The following is a 17,787-nucleotide window of genomic DNA, read 5'->3' on the forward strand; positions in this document are numbered from 1 at the left end:
TCAGTTTGATTAAACCCTACCGCTCAGCTTCCAAGTGAGTGTTATTCTTCTGTAAGAACAGGAGCCAAGTGACTTTTTATTTCCTGTAGCGATTAAGAAAGCTAAGTCTTTCATCTTCAGGTAGGCCCCAGCCCTCCTCTTAGGAAAACACCTGGAGTGTACGTGGAACCCTCTTTGGGGTCTTCAGCATAGACATCTGACAATGATGGCTGTCACTCTTCTGCTGTTTCCCTGTCACCCTCCGAAACGCAATGGGACAAGTCAGCCATCTTTGGAAAGCTGATCTCCGAAGAAATCTCTAGAATAGATAAAAACAGAAAACAAGGGAAAAGCTTTTCACTTGACTAAGTAATAGGGGTGAGCAAACTCTAATTCCTAGCGATAGGTGCAGGCCACAAGGATCAACTTGAGGCTGTGCTTTGATCCCCGGTATCTTGTTGTTTTTCTCGCTTTCTTTTGGATCCCTTCCATGATATGGATGTGCACTTGGTCTATGAGGGCTAGATGAATGATTTGAAAGAAAACTCACTCTTAGTCCAACGTGTGATCCTCTACAAGGAGGTTCATGGGCGTCAGTATAATGGGAAATGTGGGTTTTAATGACATGTTCCCCATAGTCCAGGCATTTGAATACTTGGTCCCCAGCTGGTGACTGTTGGAAGCAGCTTAGGAGATGAGGCCTTGCTACAGGAAGGATGTCACTTGGGGAGAATGTTGAGATTTCAAAAGATGCTTGCCATTTTGAGTCCACCTTATGCTTCCTACCTTCAGTTCCAGATGTGAGCACTCTGCTTCTGCTTCAGCTGTCACATCTGCAGCTTGCTGTCATGCTTCTCTGCCATCGTGGTGATGGATTCATGTCTCTGGAGCTGTGAGCTCAGAGTCAACCCTTTCCTCTATAAGTTGCCCTAGTCGTAGAGTTTTATCACAGCCACAGAAAAGTTACTAATACATGAAGTTAATGTAAAAATGACTAAGTAATAAGTCTTAAAACTTGCCAGAGTTTTCCTTTGCACCTTGGGGGAGTGTGTGTGTATTAGCTATTTGTTTCATTGCTGTGACCAAATACCAGACATGAAGTAACCTAAGAAAGGACAGGTTTATTTTGGCTCACAGTTCAAGGAGATACAGTCCATCATGGCGGGGGTGGGGGGGTGGCGGTGGGGAACGCACAGCAGTGAGATCATGAGAGCTGGAGCGTGAGGCAGCTAGTTGCATTCTTTCCATAGTCAAAAAGCAAAGGGAGGTGAATGATGGCAATCAGTTGGCTTTCCTCCCTTTATCAATCCATGACCTCAGCCCTTGGGGTGGTGCTACCCACACTCAGAGTGGGCATTTGCTCCCCTTTTAAACCTTCCTGCAAATGCCCTGATACGCACACCCAGGTGTGTGTTCCCATGGTGTCTGTAAATCCCATCGAGCTAACAAACAGAAGAAGCCATCACAGAGAGTAAGAGGTTATGCTCACCTTAGCAGTCTAGGATAGTGTCCTGGGAAGCCACCTGGGAGTCAGAACACAGTGGTTCAGAACCTGGCCTTAGGAGCCAAACAGACTGGTGTCTAATTGTCCTCTATACAATGGGCGTGAAGAGTTAGCAAGTGACTTGGTGCCTCTGAACCTCGCAGCTTTACCAGAAAAACATGGAGAATGATGCCTTCTGCATGAGAAGACTGGCATCCATCCTAACAAGAGGAGAATGTGCCCCTAAATGCACTGCACGGTGCCCAGTCCTTAGACTTCCAACACAGTTGGGCTAGTGGGAAGAGAGGAAGACCTGGGAGCTGGGGAGAGGAGGAGTTCGCATGACTCTGTGCGGGGAACACCAGGGCTCTCTGGGTTGACACATGTGTCTGAGAAGCTAAAAGACCTTCTCGAATCATGTTTGCTCCCTCTCGGGGCAGCTAGAGAATCTTTTCTCTCATATAGCACATGACGAGCTCTCACTAGCTCATATTACATGTTCTCCACAAAGACCACACCTTTCTCTTAACCACTAGAATGTGTTCATTTCATATAGAACTTGTCGGTTTTATAGTTATAGAATGTCTAAACTGTATACGAGTATATTTTTAGTTCAGTGTGGGTGATGTGAGGGTTCCCTTGAGTCTATCAGAGACATGTTCTCCCATCTTATATTCCAGAGATTTCTGCAGAGACTAACTTTCCAAAGCTCATTGGCTTGGTCCATTGTATTTGAGAGGTGATAGGGAAGTGACAGACGAGTGACAGGAGTGCCTAAGTAAGCTGTTTTAATGTTTAAGAACATTCTGTGAGTGGTTCTGTGGTGACTGGCCTTCCAACACAAGGAATATGAGGAACTCCTAGAGATGATTCAGGTGATGCTTCCAGAACATGGAAAGGTGTATAATGGAATATGAAGATGCTGTGTAAAAGTAAAATATGAAAAACATGCACTCTTACTCATCTTATGTAATGAAATTAATGCTCACAGAAGGTATTAAGAGACTCCAAAGTAAAATATATGGTTGTCTTCTTTGAGGGTGCTCTCTAGTGAGTGACAGGGACTAAGGTCCCTATCCGGGTCACTTGATCAGGGGGGACCTGATTGGATGTCTCTTCAGGTGACAGTCTGGTATTAATGTATTGTGTTTCTTTCCAGTGATGAGAACGCCAGGAAGGACTTGAAGACACTGCCCATCTTTCCAACCAAAACCCTTCAGGAACATCCATCACTTGCTTACTGGTAAGCCAAGGGAGCCTGGTGCTGAGGTCACAGTCTCCACTGAGCACTGAGAGCTAGCAGGGAACAAAAGAGAGTCACTTTTTTCCTTTCACATTACTCGTATTCCTTGTAAACATATTCTCCATGGTTTCAGTCTCCAAACCCTGAAAGTGGCCTTCTTTTGCCCACACACAAATTGTGAAATAAAGATGACAACATATCCTATTTTGATAGCTTTAGGTATGAAAGCTGGAATACATTTCCCAAATGTACAGTGAAATTAGACACAGAGGCATCATTGCATTCTGACTCTGGAATCTTCTGAACAAATAAATCATTGTTAAATAAGAGTTTCTTTTAAAAAGCAGAGGAGTGGCGTGAGTAGGGTGGAGTGGATGGTGATTGGTCTCAGAGAGATGCTTGTGTTCTTGGGGTTACACTTGGGATGTGACTAGAAGAGCAAGCTGAAATGTAGGGCAAAGTGGGGTCTGAAGAAAGGCTGAAACTTCAGCACAGTCTCTCCTCTTACTGTGTCCAAAATGGTAATAACAAGAGTATTTCAGATAGTGTTCAGACTCAAAGCAGGTTTACCTCTCTTAAAATACTTTTTTTTTCTTAAGGAGAAAAAAAAAAGAAAAGAAAAGTAATGAAAAGAGTCTTATATAGCCCAGGCTTCCCAGAACTCCTTCTGTAAGGATGTTGTAAGGTCAAGAGATGACCTTGAACTTCTGGTTTTTCTGCCTCCACCTCCCAAGTGCTGGGGTTATAGGTGTGGGCCATTATGCCTGGTTTATGTAGTACCAGGGATTTATGGGAGAGTTTTGCACATACTAGGCAAGCACTCTACCAGTTGCATTACATCTCTCTTTTAATTTTTGTTTTTGTTGTTGTTTTGTTTCTCAAGACAGGGTTTCTCTGTGTAGCCTTGGCTGTCCTAGATTCACACCGTAGACCAGGCTGGCCTCGAACTCGCAGAGATCCACCAGCCTCTACCTCCCTAGTGCTGGGATTAAAGGCATGAGCCACCACCACCTGACTGCGCCACCACCACCACCACCGGGCTCTTTTTAAATCAACAAGAGACGAGGTCTTAGGCTCAAAATTACCTCAACAATGTTACTCCAACTCTAGATTACTTCAACTAGTCTTTAATATTTGTGCTTTATATCTAGTACAATGATCTAGAATATTACTTTTCCATTTGATGAATTCATCTTGTTTTGTTTCCTAGTAAATGACATTTAAAGATACGAGTACGAATGATAAAATTATATTAAAAGTAAAAGGTCATATGGAAGTAGTCATGCGCTAAGCTTTGGAGCAAGGCTCCTACAGCAGCAGCAGAGGATGCCACTTTGCCTCCCAAACAAGGATGTTCCTCTCAGGTTTCCAGTGGCTACCCAAGAATGTAGACATGGAATCTGGATGTCATAAAGTCACATGTCACCATGCTTATTTCCCTGTTTTGCAGTGAGGACAGAGTGATTGAGCATTATTTGAAAATCAAAGGTCTGACTCGGGGTCAAGCTGTGGTCCAGTAAGTATCATTTTTCTTCTTGCCTAGATACAGTTTTAAAGAAAGCATCTTGGTGATTCCACACATGGGTGTTACCAGTTCAGATGCTTCCCAGGGCGGGGCCGGTAACAGAGAGGGAAGTGTTGGCCACCTAGGGAATGGTGAGGATGATGGTGACAAGGATTGTTATCCTGGGCACAGGTAAGGTGACTTAGCTTTGAGTTCAGGCATGATGCTGCCAAATCTTCCAACATTCTCAAAGGGAAGATGAAAATTCAGTTTGTGACTCTTCTTTGGATAGAACTCACAATACACTTGCTGTTGGAGTCATCGTTGTTGTTGTTGTTGTTGTTGTTGTTGTTGTTCTTCTTCTTCTTCTTCTTCTTCTTCTTCTTCTTCTTCTTCTTCTTCTTCTTCTTCCTCTTCTTCTTCCTCTTCTTCTTCCTACCAAGAACAGACTATAATCATTACTTGCAGATAGGTAGGAGATAGATAGATAGATAGATAGATAGATAGATAGATAGATAGATAGATAGATAGATGGATGATGGTAGGTAGATAGGTGATGGTAGATAGTATCTTAGTTAGGTTTTCTATTGCTATGACAAAACACCATGACCAAAGCAACATGGGGGAAAAGGGTTTCTTTGGCTTATGCTTCTACATGATAGTTCATCACCAAAGGAAGTGAGGACAGGAACTCAATCAGGGCAGGAACCTGGAGGCACAAACTGATGCAGAAGCCGAGAAGGAGTGCTGCTTACTGGCTTACTCTCCACAGCTTGCACAGCCTGTTTTGTTATAGAACCCAGGACCACCAGCCTAGGTGTGGTACTACCCACAATGTGTTGGGCCCTCTCTGATCAATCATGAGTTAAGAAAATTCCCTACAGGTTTGCCTATAACCTCATCTTATGTATGTATTTTCTTAACTGAAGTTCCCTCTTCTTAGATGACTTTAACTTGTGTCAAGTTGACATAAAACTATCCAGCACAGATAGATAGATAGATAGATAGATAGATAGATTGATTGATAGATAATATTCAGCCTCATATAGACAGGTTAACCCTGAACTAACTAAGTAGTTAAGGATAGCTTTGAATTCTGGCTCCATCTGCCTCCCACTAGCTGGAACTATAAGTGCCACCACACCCATCTTCTGCTATGTTGTTTCACTGCATAGAGTAAAAGAATTGATTCATTAAGAACTCCTCACTTGATACAATAAGCTCTTAAGATTATGAAAACCAATATGCTTTAGTTCACGATTGTTCCAGTAGCTGGAGAGTAACTTTTCAGGGTCATAACTTAAAGAGAAAGACTAAGAACTGCTGAGAGTGGCATAGGTCATGTGAGAAGTGAGGCCAGGACCGTGGTTGCCTGTCCCTTGGTGGGGACACAGTCTTCCTCACAGTCTCACTTCTCCGCTGGAATCTCATTTTCATAGCACACCTGTGGTGCTCCAGGCAGAAGGTAGAAGTCAACAGTTCTAAGGTTGAACCCTTGACATTTCCATTCATTGTATTTGTTTCCTGGGCCAGTGGGTGAGGAAGAGGCACCGGGGAAGAGGCAAGGATAGGAAGATAATATTCCTGAAGGATTTTAGTCAGGCTGGTGTGTACATTAGGAAGTGTCCTCACTTGAACAAAGCCTTTTTACCTCTCTTGGTCCTTGTTGTGTGGTTGCAGACAGACTGTTTAACTTGGTTAGCTTGGTCTTCTGTGGAGTTCAGTTCCCTGCTCCACTCTTGTGTGCTTGATCTCTCCTTGATCTTGGCACATTCACTTCGCCCCCTCATACTCTTTATATTCCTTTGCATGTAGGGCATGTAGGTAAGAAATTACCAAGTTAGTGATTACACTGTCTAAAGAAATTAATCTTCACAAAGCCGTTTTTAAAAACCTCTTCTAATTAGAATGATCAAAATATATTGTTTTGAAGTCTCAAATAATAAATAAAAACATTAATGTTTTTGAGGGGGGGAAAGTCCCCTCAAATTAAATACAGACTCCAGTTTCTTGGGGACAAAGAATTCTTACACAGTCCAGCCCATTCCTTAAAAGTGCACAGTACCTTCAGTACCTTCTTAAACAAATATAGAAGTGGTGACATGTGCCACCATACCTGACTTAAAAGTTGATTTTACTGCTTGTGTATTAAGTATTTGCCATACGATCTTTGCCATGTGGGGCTAGAGAGATTGTGCAACACTTAAGAGAACCGGCTGTTCTTTCAGAGGCCCTGAGTTTAATTCCGAGCTCCCACATAGGGGTTCACAACCTTCCAAATTGCAGCCCTATGTATTCTGATGACCTCTTCTGGTGTGCAGATGCACACACATACAAAATACCATATGCATCATGTGCATAAATAGTCCAGGCATAGTGGCACATGCCTTTTATCACAGCACTCTGAGTTCCAGGCCAGCCTGGTCTACAGATCAAGATTCAAGTCATCCAGAGATACACAAAGAAACCCTGTCTCAAAAAACCAAAAATAAATAAATAAGTATATAAGTAAATCTTTCCTAAAAATTTGCAATGTTAATACAATCTTTAGGTAAGTTGTAGAAACCTTAGCTGTATGTCTTTTATTAGAAAGCTCCGACCTTTGCATAAAGTACAAACCACATTATTCCTTACAACAGTTTATTATTCTTTTTCCACTTGAGTCAACAAGCTTAGACATGATTAAAGGAGCAAATTGTGTTTCCTGGAATCAGGTTTTCCCAAAGGGCCCTTTCACTGTTTCAATAAGCTTATGGTATATGTCCATTTTCCTTAGGTATATGAAAATAGTAGAAGCCCTACCAACCTATGGAGTTCATTACTATGCAGTGAAGGTAAGTGCTTCTGATATTCCAGTTTTCTGCAATGCCCACCAAGTTGTGCAAGGCCCTGAACAGTGCCAGCTGTCTAAAACAGCATCTAAATGTATGTGTGAGCTGTGTCTAGAATTTGCAGTGTTTTTAATTATCTTTTAAAACATTTCTTTATTTGCATGTGTGTTTGCCTGCATACATGCAGTGCCCACAGAAGCCAGAAGAGGTATCAGATTCCCAGAAACCTGAGTAAGAAATGGTTGTTAACTACTATGTGAGTGCTGGGAGCTAAACTCTGGTCCTTTTAGAATACCAGCCAGTGCTCTGAACTACTGAGCCATCCCTCCAGCCCCAAAATCTCAGCATTTTAAATAAAATTGTTATTATAAGTATTTTAAGTCCATTATCATTTTTAACAAATAATAAAGCACAAAATTTTTTGCAAAATGCTACATTCAGGTGCTTTCCCGTCTTCTTCTCTCTCTCTCTCTCTCTCTCTCTCTCTCTCTCTCTCTCTCTCTCTGTCTTTCTCTCTCTGTCTCTCTGTCTCTCTCTCTGTCTCTCTCTCTATGTCTCTCTCTCTCTCTCCCTCTCCCTCTCTTCCTCTCCCTCTCCCTTTCTCCCTCTCCCCCTCTCTCTCCCTCACTCTCTTTTCCCCCTCTCTCTCCCTCTTCCTCCCTCTCTCCCTCCCTCATCTTTCCCCTCCCCCTCCTTCCCACCCTGCTTCCCCTGAATGCTGGATATTGAACCTAGGACCCATGGCATCATGGCATACTGAGTCCATATTATACCACTGAATTTCACCTGCAGTTCTAGGTCGTTCTCACATCTGCCCTTAGTGGGTTTTTTTTTTCCATTATTTACCTCTCGGATGCTCCCGGCTCCTCATGTGCTCACCCTTCTGTGCGACAGTCATGCCAGTCTTCAGTGTTCCTGTGATCATCTATGGGAAATGCTAAAGATTTTGCAAAATTTGCAGCATCACGCCCTCATCCTGTGCTTTTTCTTCTCATGCTGGCAAGCAGGAAGAGTCTGGCTAAGAACTGTTTTGATGATAAAGGATGAAGCATAGATGAAGGGAGTTTTGTTTGAGAGAAGCATAATTTTATAACTGATTAGCTCTTTGGTGACTTATGATGTCATGGCAATGTTGACATCTCTACCATTGCAGATGTAGGGAAATCAGATAGTACACACTTTCATATTGAGGACACCTGTGCTAAAAATGTATACTAATTGAATCTTAATTCTCACGGATTCTGCTCTGTATATACATACATGCCCAAGCCTAAAGTTTTCTGTCCCTCTCTCAGTGAATTATTTTAATTGGGAAAAAAACCACAATAAACAAATTTAGAAACACATTTTATATATATCTCCACTCCTCAGATGTTGTGGAACTGTTCAGTTCCCCAAAAGATATTCTTGCTTCTTAACCCTGTTCATTGTCCATTGTATTCTGAGAACAAGGCTTGGAACCTCTGTTTTCTCCTGGTAATCCCTTGGAAACTTTCCAGCCTTTAGAGCTGGTTGTTTAACTAAGAGAACAAAGAGTCTTTAAAAAAAAAAAAAGCTAACTTTGTACTGGATTAATTCTTGGTTGAATTCAATTTTTTTTATTCTCTCCAACGTTTAATCAAAACAGTAATGCCTCAGTCTTTTGGATGATAATAGCAACATTGGCTCGCTCCTGTGTGTATTATTTGAAGAGATCCTAAGAAGATATTTTAACAAGTTTTAGTGTGGTTCCTGTTTACCCGGACAGATTTAATTTGCCTTGTTGATACTGGTTAAGGAAAGAAATCGACAGATAGGGCTTCCCCCCTACAAGACATAACAGTTAGATCGTGGGTCTCATGTGTTCTCTACCTTTTAGGACAAGCAGGGACTTCCATGGTGGCTTGGGATCAGCTACAAAGGGATCGGCCAGTATGATTTACAAGACAAAGTGAAGCCTCGGAAAGTAAGTGTGAACGGCTGCAGAAACTCAGGAGAACCTTGAATGTTCTAGAAATGAGAAGGTCACTTTCAGGGGCCACCTTGAACACTCTCTGCTACTAGTGAACTTTGCTGAGTTAACTGTTCTACGGAGGCTACTTGTGTTACATGTAACTTTTAAAAATAAGTCATTTATGCACAGTCTACACAGTTCCGCAACAGGCTCTCATGCAGCACAAACTGATTCTTCTGCCTCCACCTCACAAGTGCTAGGATTATATGTGTGTGCCACCGCACCTGGCCATATCTGGCTGTCTGTTCCAAGGCAGTAAATAACCTAACATGAAGGTTTAGCTACAAAACTAACATTGCTTACAGCCCCTGCACTTTGCTGATTTAAGCCCAAAGTTTTTCCAGTGATTATTTCTCAATAAAATGGTTACAAGCAATCTTTCCACAATTGTAGCTAATTTTGCTTATCTTTATTTTCACTCTCTTTTATATCAAACATATCCGCTTTCTGTAAAGAAAAAAAAAACCAACTTAATAGGTTAAAGGGCCAGAATCTATCAGATTTGGGTTTTCCAAAGCTAAAGAACTTACTACTTATCGTCATATCGTTGTAATCCTAGTATCTGAGAGGCAGAGAGACCGTGGCTCCCTTTCCCATGTCCATCCAGCTCTGCTGGGCCAGACTAGTTGGGCGTTGAGGCTGCCTATTAGAGAACTATTAGCAAAAACAATAAAGCAGCATTTAACTGCCTGTCTACCCTCCTGTGCTGCTCACACAGCTAGCCTGTAGTTTCTGTCAGCCCTGTGAGCAACATCTATTGGAATAAGGAATGCTGGGGATCAAATCCAGGGCCTGGCAAAAGCCAGGCAGTTGCTGCATTCCCCAGCCCTCTCGCCACTTTTAAAAGCCACCTAGCTAGCATTCCAGTATGTGGATACACATAATCTTTTTAACAGAGTCTCTCGCTCCTTCTCGATCCTCCTGTCCACCCTCCACCCAATTCTGGGATTACAGGTGTGAGCCACCACACCTAACTAAGTACTAATTCTCTTTTGATGGACATTACAGTTTCCACTGTGGGTGGGGCTGAGAGCCCAGGACACAGAGCACAATAAAGAGTGCTAGCCAAGCCGTTGCCTGTCTTGTTTTCTTAAGGCATAGCTCACCTGTATTACTATGGTTTGGCTCATTAGTCTGTCCTGAAACTTTCCTTTTCTGTAAAGAACACATACGAGTCTGGTTCAGTTTTACTAAACACATTTGCAAACTCATAATCAACTAGAAGGGCTTGATAAGCACTAAGCAGGAAATTCTCACAAGACGGAAATGTTTCTTAAAAATAACAACAACAACAACAACAACGAGCAATCTCAGCACTCCTTCCCTGCGGCCCCTCCCACTCTCCGAGTTCTTTCCTTAATAAATCTGCGTTCCCAGTGCATAGAGAGACAAAAATGAGCAAGCAGATTTCCTCCTCAAGTAGTGGTGAGTCAGATCCGCACAACAAATCCTGAGCTCCGTTTCCTCTCTAGTGCTCATGACTCACTGGCCTTGCTTTACACTCACAGCTTCATAAAAATCGGTACACATTGCTTCACACCGATCACAATCAGGCAGGCTTGTCCATTCCAGAGTCTAGACACAGGTCAGGAGCCACTTCCTTTTTTTTCAATGTGCAGTTTTTCCTCTTTCATTCTCAAGACCTGCCACTCGCTTCTGACAGGATGTTAGATGTCGCCTTGCGCTGTCACCTCCTTGCCCTGCCCTTCTTCATCATCCCAAGTGTCCACTCTGCTGTGGTTTGCTTCCGTTTGTTAAAAATCTAATGGTGGGTCTTGCTTCCGTGGACTTATTGCTTTCTGTAACCTACTGATCTCAGCTTGGGGCAGGAGCGTGTTCTGCAAGGCTCTTTCCTGGCCGGCTTGCACACGTTCCAAGAATGCATAATTTAAAGGGTTGTGAGCACTGACACAAAAGAAGACTAATGCCTCAGCATCTGGGTATGCAGCAAGTTCTCCAGTGGCCCTGAAAGAATCCAGGTCATGCTGACAAACTAGTGGAATGCAAGCTGTAGGAACAGCCTTAGGATGCAGGGTCTCCTGAGCCGTAGACCTACCTCATTGGCGTAAAAGTAAGCCAAGAGGGAGATGTACCAAGAATCAGAGACTGATGCCAAAAGGCTGGTTAAAAGGGGTTGTTTAAGGCCTGTTGTCAAAGGCCTACCAGCCTTTCTAGATGATCATGTCTGTTAATTATTGCCTCTAAACGTTGGGGACCATGTTTGTTTTACTACCAGGATTCTAGCAATCACTTTTCATTTATTCTAGCTTTAACATTTTGCCAATCTAGGGGCTGGGCAGAGGACGGAGGTAACAAGTGGTTTTCTGTCAGTGAAGCACCATGATTTGGGCCAAGAGTTGAGGAGACGTCCTCAACCCTAGCCGTGGTGTCTATTCTCTCTGTGATTTTCCTTCTGTGTATGAATTTGCACGTGTTTGTGTAGATAGCTGTGTGTATTTTGCCATGCTGAAGATCCAACCCGGGGCCTCCAGCAGGCTAAGCGAACACTCTGCCACTGAGCTATATCCCCAACCCTTATTTGCTGTGTGATCTTGAGCACAGGTTTGGTCTCTCTGTAAAGGTGTCTTCCTCAGTTTGAAGAGATGGCTCAGCAGCCAAGGGCACTGGCCGCTCTTCCAGAGGTCCTAAATTCAATCCCCAGAACACACTGTCTGCAGCTCCAATTCCAGGGAATCTGATGCCCTCATGCCAATGCATAGAAGATAAATTATTTTTTAAAAAAAGAAAGAAAGAAAGAAAGGAAAGTGCAATGAGTCTACATTTTTCAAAAAGTATCTTCCTCATCTGCACAACTGTAATCTTACTAGTTACATGGGGGGAGGGGCGTGTGAAAACTACTAAATGAGATAGTATTCTCCCTCATGCCAGATAAATAGCTATCACTAGGGGACAGTTAATCATTCCTTAGGCACAAGAAAGGCAGGCAATTAAAAGGGAGTGTGGGAAATATTTTTTGGTTACTAACAGAGACCAAACCTTTGTCACAAAGCAGCAACCCCAGCGTATTAGAAGTCCCTCTCCCCAGTTTGTTAACCATAATGCATGAAGATGTGCTATATATGAAAAGAAAAATAATTACTGAGTTTATGACAGGTTCTCATGTATCCGAGACTGGCCTTGAACTTGCTGTGTGGCCAAGAAATCTTGAATTTTTGATCTTCCTGCCTCCGACTCAGATCACAAGTGTGTACCACCATGCCTCATTTAATGAGTGGCTGGGGGTTCAAACCCAAGGCTTGGTGAGCACTAGGCAAGTTCCCTACCAACTGAGCCAGCCCCTCCTCTTCGGCTTTTATTGCCCATTTAGCATTTTGAGAAGGGGGGAAAAATTACTTTCACCAGGAACTGGACAGCACATCAGGGGGCGAGCACTGCGTTAGTGTGTATGCCATGGCTTAATTCTACCCTTGCAGCTGGGGCTTCCTCTGGGAAACAGGACCTGGAGGAGAGCAGAGGTGGGAGACTGACATGGCACTGCTCATCAAGGCCACCCTGATAAGTGCCTTTCAAGATTAGCATCTTTTTACATTGCAGCATGATCAGAGACCCTGGTTTTTTTTGTTTTTTTTTTTTTTAACTGTTAGAATTCCCTCATGCCTGGAGGCGGATGTGTTAAGCAACACACACAAAAATCCTTCTGTTTGCTTGTCATAGCAGCACCAGACTCACTCCTTTACTGAAAAGCAGCAGCTTGATTTTTTTTTTCTAATCACAGACATCTTGGCTGTTTGAACTTCTTGCTCCTTCTACCCTCAGCTTGTCACCATGGGCCACACAGAAGGTTCTTTTATTCCAGAGCAGGGCTAATGCTAGGGGACAAGGAGAGCGTGTGCTGTCCATTCAGTGTCTGGTGTGGAGGAGAAACGCTGGATTACCAAATGTGGCCAGGAGACCAGTCCATCCTGTTTGGAAAGTGTGTAATTAAGCTTCAGCCACACCAATAATCAATCTGATTGTTTAAAACCTGCAGAGCTGGTGGGAGGACACCGCCAACCCTAGAGCATGGATTTGAAGTGAGAACCAGTTCTGCATTCCCACTGGCCAGCTGGGACTGTGAACTGCCACCCAACCTCTCTGTGCCCTCGTTTTTCTCAGCTGTAGGAGCCCAGTGGGCTAATGGGAATTGTTCTGAGTGGACGCGTCCCCCTTTACCCCATACTTTGCCTCATAGTACGACCTCTCCCTTCACCTCTGGGCTCGCTCACAGTTAGGGTACAGAATTCTAGGATGAGAACTTTCCAAGATTTAGCTGTCTTGTTGAAGAAGGTGAAAGGCATTCCAGAGCAAGCCCTTTGTCCTCCAGGAAGTCCCTGTCTCCTTGGCAATGGGGGAGGGGGGCTTGGGAAGTATTGTTTTGTCTTGATGCTGGCAGGCTGTGGCCAAAGCTATAACTCAAGTTGTTTTGTTACCAAAAAGAAATGTAAAAACATACTCTGGAGGAGGTAAGTTGTGGAAGCTAGCCTATTTGTTTCTCTGAAAATATTCTTGGTAACGAACAAGTAAGCAAAGAAATCGTATAATTGTAAACTTTGAATTGCCTCTGGCAGGGACTGTTGAGATGGAGGGCGAATCGTGGCATGGGGAGGGGACACTTGGTGTGTGGCAGGATGGCCTCCCTGAGAAAAGTGGCATTTAGGCTGAAACCTGAATGGTGTGATGCTTGCAGAGTGCAAGGTGGCTGATGGGAAGGAGGGAGGGTGCAGTGTTTAAAGGAAAACTACCACACCTTCAAGAATAAGTGGATTCCTTGTATAGGAATGTCAGGTGATCTCTGCAGAAGATGAAATGGCTCTGTGGGACAAACGCCCACATACCCACTGGTCACCTTCTTACTAGATATTACCCAGGCCTTAACCAGTGGTAGAATTGCTGACACGCAAAGAAAAAATGACATGTAGAGTTGGAGTTGTTGCTCAAGTGGTTTCCTGGAGTTGGCAGGGTGCTTGCCTACCATGTATGGCATTCTGACTTTGATCCCCAGCACTGCATAAAGCTAGCATGGTAGAGCACACCTCTGATCCCAGTGCTCAGGAAATAGAGGTATGAAAATCAGAAAATCGGTGTAAATTTTTAGATTCAGAGCAAGACTGAGGAACATTGAGTCCCTGTCACAGAGAGAGGGGGTTGGGGGAGGAAGAGGAAGAGACAGAGACAGAGACAGTCATAGAGACAGAGACAAGGAGTACCTGGTCATCTATAGTGATATCTGGGAACAGCACCATGCCAGGCCCGGTTGTCTGACACACATACCTATGTTCCCCCATGCAAGTTGGAACAGGAAGGAAGCCAGTACCTCAGCCCTGGGAGGTTAGAGACTTGGCTACAGGGAAAACTTGAGAGAGATGACATCATTTTATAGATGCTCGGGCCTTATATGACACATTTTTTTTTAATACCCAGAACTTCTTCAGCTAAACTTACTTTAAAATTTTCCAACATGTTTAGCCAATTGCGTGTGAGGTGTGACGTTTTATGTACACGGCCATGAGATCACACCTGAAGAAAATAATTTTCAGACTCTGAGCGCGTCCTGTGGCGATCTCTTATGAAAGTATTTGTACCATAATTGCTACTGTTTGGCAGGATCTCTTCCGTCTGGGATTGTTAGTCTCTCTAGCAGGTAACATATGTGTTCAGAAAAGTTCCTGAACAACCATGCCGCTCCTAAAAGTATGATCTATGTGAAAGGAGCAGAACCCTGAAACTTACTGTTGTAGAGCAAACATCTAAAAGCATCTTTATTTACATATCCTCGCTCTCAGCAGCTAGATAAAGCAGAAGATACAGCCCCTATCTCAGTGTGTCTCAACTCCAGCTGGATTACTATTTCCTTTGAGGTCTGGGACTGTCCTGCACATAGGAGGACAGGGCACAGTGTCTGTGTTGTGTCCCGACAGCATCTTCCCTACCTTTGTGATCACTAGCCAAGACTCCTCCCACCACCAGATGACCTGGAGGTGGGATATAGGTGGGGACTTGTTCAGTTATCACGAACTCCAAAGCACTAGTGAGTGAGGTTGAGGGACATACCAGTCACAGGGCAGGGCACATCTGTAATCCCAGCACTTTGGAAGCTGAGGCAGGAAGATTAACATGCCCCAAGACTAGCCTTGGCTGTGAAACCAACTCCATTTCAAGAAGGGCTTTGGTCCTATTCCACAAGATGGCTGCCATATTTGCCCCCCTGTTGTGGTTGTTATTGTTTCTTAATCTTAAGTATAAAGGAATATTACTCTTCCCTTTCTTCTTTCCTTCTCCTCTCCCCCTCCTCCTGTTAAAAATACAACAACTGTCCCTATAGATTCCTCCCTAATTAAAAAAGAGTGGAGCTATGCTGAGGTTTGGGATCCTGCCTGTAGTTACACGTGAATCCCAGTCCCATTCCTGCTGACTGGGTATCTTGGCCAGTGTAGTCACGCCTCTGTAAACTTTTGTTTTCTCCTGGTTAGGATTTAGCTTAAGCTGATGGTGCTTCCAGACTCTGTGCTTATAGTTTGGGGTACCCCAGAGGACATTAGCAGCATCTTTATTCACCAGGTGTAACCTTTAGAAGAAGTCATTGATGCCTGGTTTGTTTTGCTTCACATCATACCCAGGATCACACACCCCCACCCCCGACCTCCCCCATCCCCACCCCCACCCCCTGCCTCCACCCCCGACCTCCCCCAAACCCCACCCCATCCCTGTCCCCTGTGACTCATTGATGTACCTAGTCTGTGACTGTCCTGAATTTAGTCATTTCCATTTGAATTTGCCGTTAAATGATTAACCTACAAGAGCAATGAAAAGTCCCAACTCCTGTGACGTCAGTTCCTACCCTACCTTACTGTCACACCTGAGTACAACTTTACTTGCAGTTTGTCACGATTTAAAAAAAGAACTGGATGTTTTCTGTCCAAAGTACCCCCCTGGGGGTGTGGGTGGGTCTTATGACCCTCAGGCAAACCCCCTGCCCTAGTCAGCAGGTTCTCCAGCATTCCTCTGCTTGTTGGTACTCATTCCTTCTTCCTGTCTACTCCAGACAGACTTGGCTGCCCAGTCTCTGTGTGGGGCAGGCGGATGCCCCACCCCTCTGTACCTCTGCTCCTCTGTGACCTCCAGATACTGGTCAGAGGGACAGATTTTCTCCCCCCAGAGGATGCATCAGGAAATCTCCCAAAAGATTCATACTTCCAGCCCAGTGTGGTCATGGAAATGGAGACTCTCAGAAGTGGAGGCCTGATGACACAGCTATGTCAACATAATAACTGAGACGTTTCCTCTGTGGAAAGACAGATGTGGAGCCAGATAGCTCTCGCTATCTAGCTCTGTTTCTGCTCTTCAATGGCTGTCAACCATTTAGTAACAATTAGGCAAGTGTACAGCAAGCCCTTCATAACACATTAGTTCATCCATTCACTGATGTATATTCCAGGCCAGGCTCTGGGCCAAGTACCCTATAAACATAAACTTGTATTTGGATAACCTTTGTGGCCAGGCATTCATCAGAGGAGGAAACTGAGGCTTAGGAAAGTTAAGCATCCCGCTGATCAGCACAGCTTTGAGTAGTGGATCCGACTGTAATCCTCAAGAGGCTGGATGGTCCTGTGTATGCCTGTGCTTGCCGTGAGAGATGAGACCTGATCAGTGCTCAGCCACAGAAGCATAAGACCTCATCCGTAAGAGGTGTTCAGAAAAATACTGTTGAGCCAGGCAGGGTGGTGCAGACCCTTTAATCCCAGCACTTGCGGACAGAGACAGGTAGATCACTGTGCATTCAAGGCCAGCTTGGTCTACATAGTGATTTCTAGGACAACCAGTGTTAAATACTCTCCACATAGCATGCATGGGAGAGAAGGGGGGGAGGTGCCCCAGGAGGGACAGAGAGAGGGGGGTGGGAGGAGAAGGAGAAGAGAGAGAGAGTGCACAACGGGTAGCGGGTGGCGGGTTTGTCCTTTTATATCCTGGGCCCCTGGGCCCACCTGGTGGTGGGCAGCCTGTGATGATATCAGAGGTTGCTAGGCAACCTAGAGGCAGCCCATTTATATACCAACAGCCAGGACCGTGACTACCAACAACAGCAACAAAAATACTGTCATTGAGAAGGAATGAGTGAAAAATCTACTAGTATACATCAGATCGGTTTCCAAAAAGGCCTTCAGGACTTCCACCCTTTTAAAATATCAGTCTGTTTTGTTTTGTTTCGAAGATTTTATTTATGTATTTTTGTGTGTGTGAGAGACTTTTGCTTGAATGTATGTCTGTGTATCACATTGTGTGCCTGGTGCCCTTGGAGGTCTGAAGAGGTCAACTAGACTTACAGCTGCGAGCTGCCCTCTGGGTGCTGGGAACTGAACTCAGGTCCTCTGGAAGAGCAGCCAGGGCTGATTCATCTCTCCAGCCCCAATTCAGGTGGAAATGTGGCAGAGGTAATTTCATCCAGCTTTTCAAGAGTTTATAAATGAGTGGGAAATAACCAAATAGCAGTTACTGAGTTCAGCAAAATGCCGTAAATATTTAAGACGCTCTTTCCTTTGAGTAATGTATCATAATGTGGCATTTTCCCCTCTAAAGCTTTCAGCTTCCTTTGTTATCTAAACAGGAAGAAAACATCACAAGTTCGTCTCCAAAACAGTATTTGATGCCACCACGCTTTTCCACCTCAGTGTTTAAATCCTTGACTCTTCCTTGTTGGAAGATAGATAATTAACGGCTTTGAGATATGTCATCCTATTGTGATTTCTTGATTATATC

At 44.1% G+C, this 17,787-nt stretch overlaps 1 protein-coding gene across 4 annotated transcripts in view; it reads left to right on the top strand.

Moving 5' to 3' along the window:
- Window positions 1–17,787, top strand: part of FRMD4B (FERM domain containing 4B) — a 311,527-nt gene that overhangs the window by 265,012 nt on the left and 28,728 nt on the right. For all 4 annotated transcript variants that reach the window (XM_084765731.1, XM_084765728.1, XM_084765729.1 and 1 more), the window contains 4 exons: window positions 2,622–2,705; window positions 4,156–4,221; window positions 6,986–7,043; window positions 8,899–8,985. In XM_084765731.1, the coding sequence (XP_084621857.1) occupies window positions 2,622–2,705; window positions 4,156–4,221; window positions 6,986–7,043; window positions 8,899–8,985 (295 nt within the window). The remainder of the gene's footprint in view (window positions 1–2,621; window positions 2,706–4,155; window positions 4,222–6,985; window positions 7,044–8,898; window positions 8,986–17,787) is intronic.

This window comes from Acomys minous (genome assembly GCF_964271855.1).
Source record: "Acomys minous genome assembly, chromosome: 17".
Lineage (NCBI taxonomy): Eukaryota > Metazoa > Chordata > Mammalia > Rodentia > Muridae > Acomys > Acomys minous.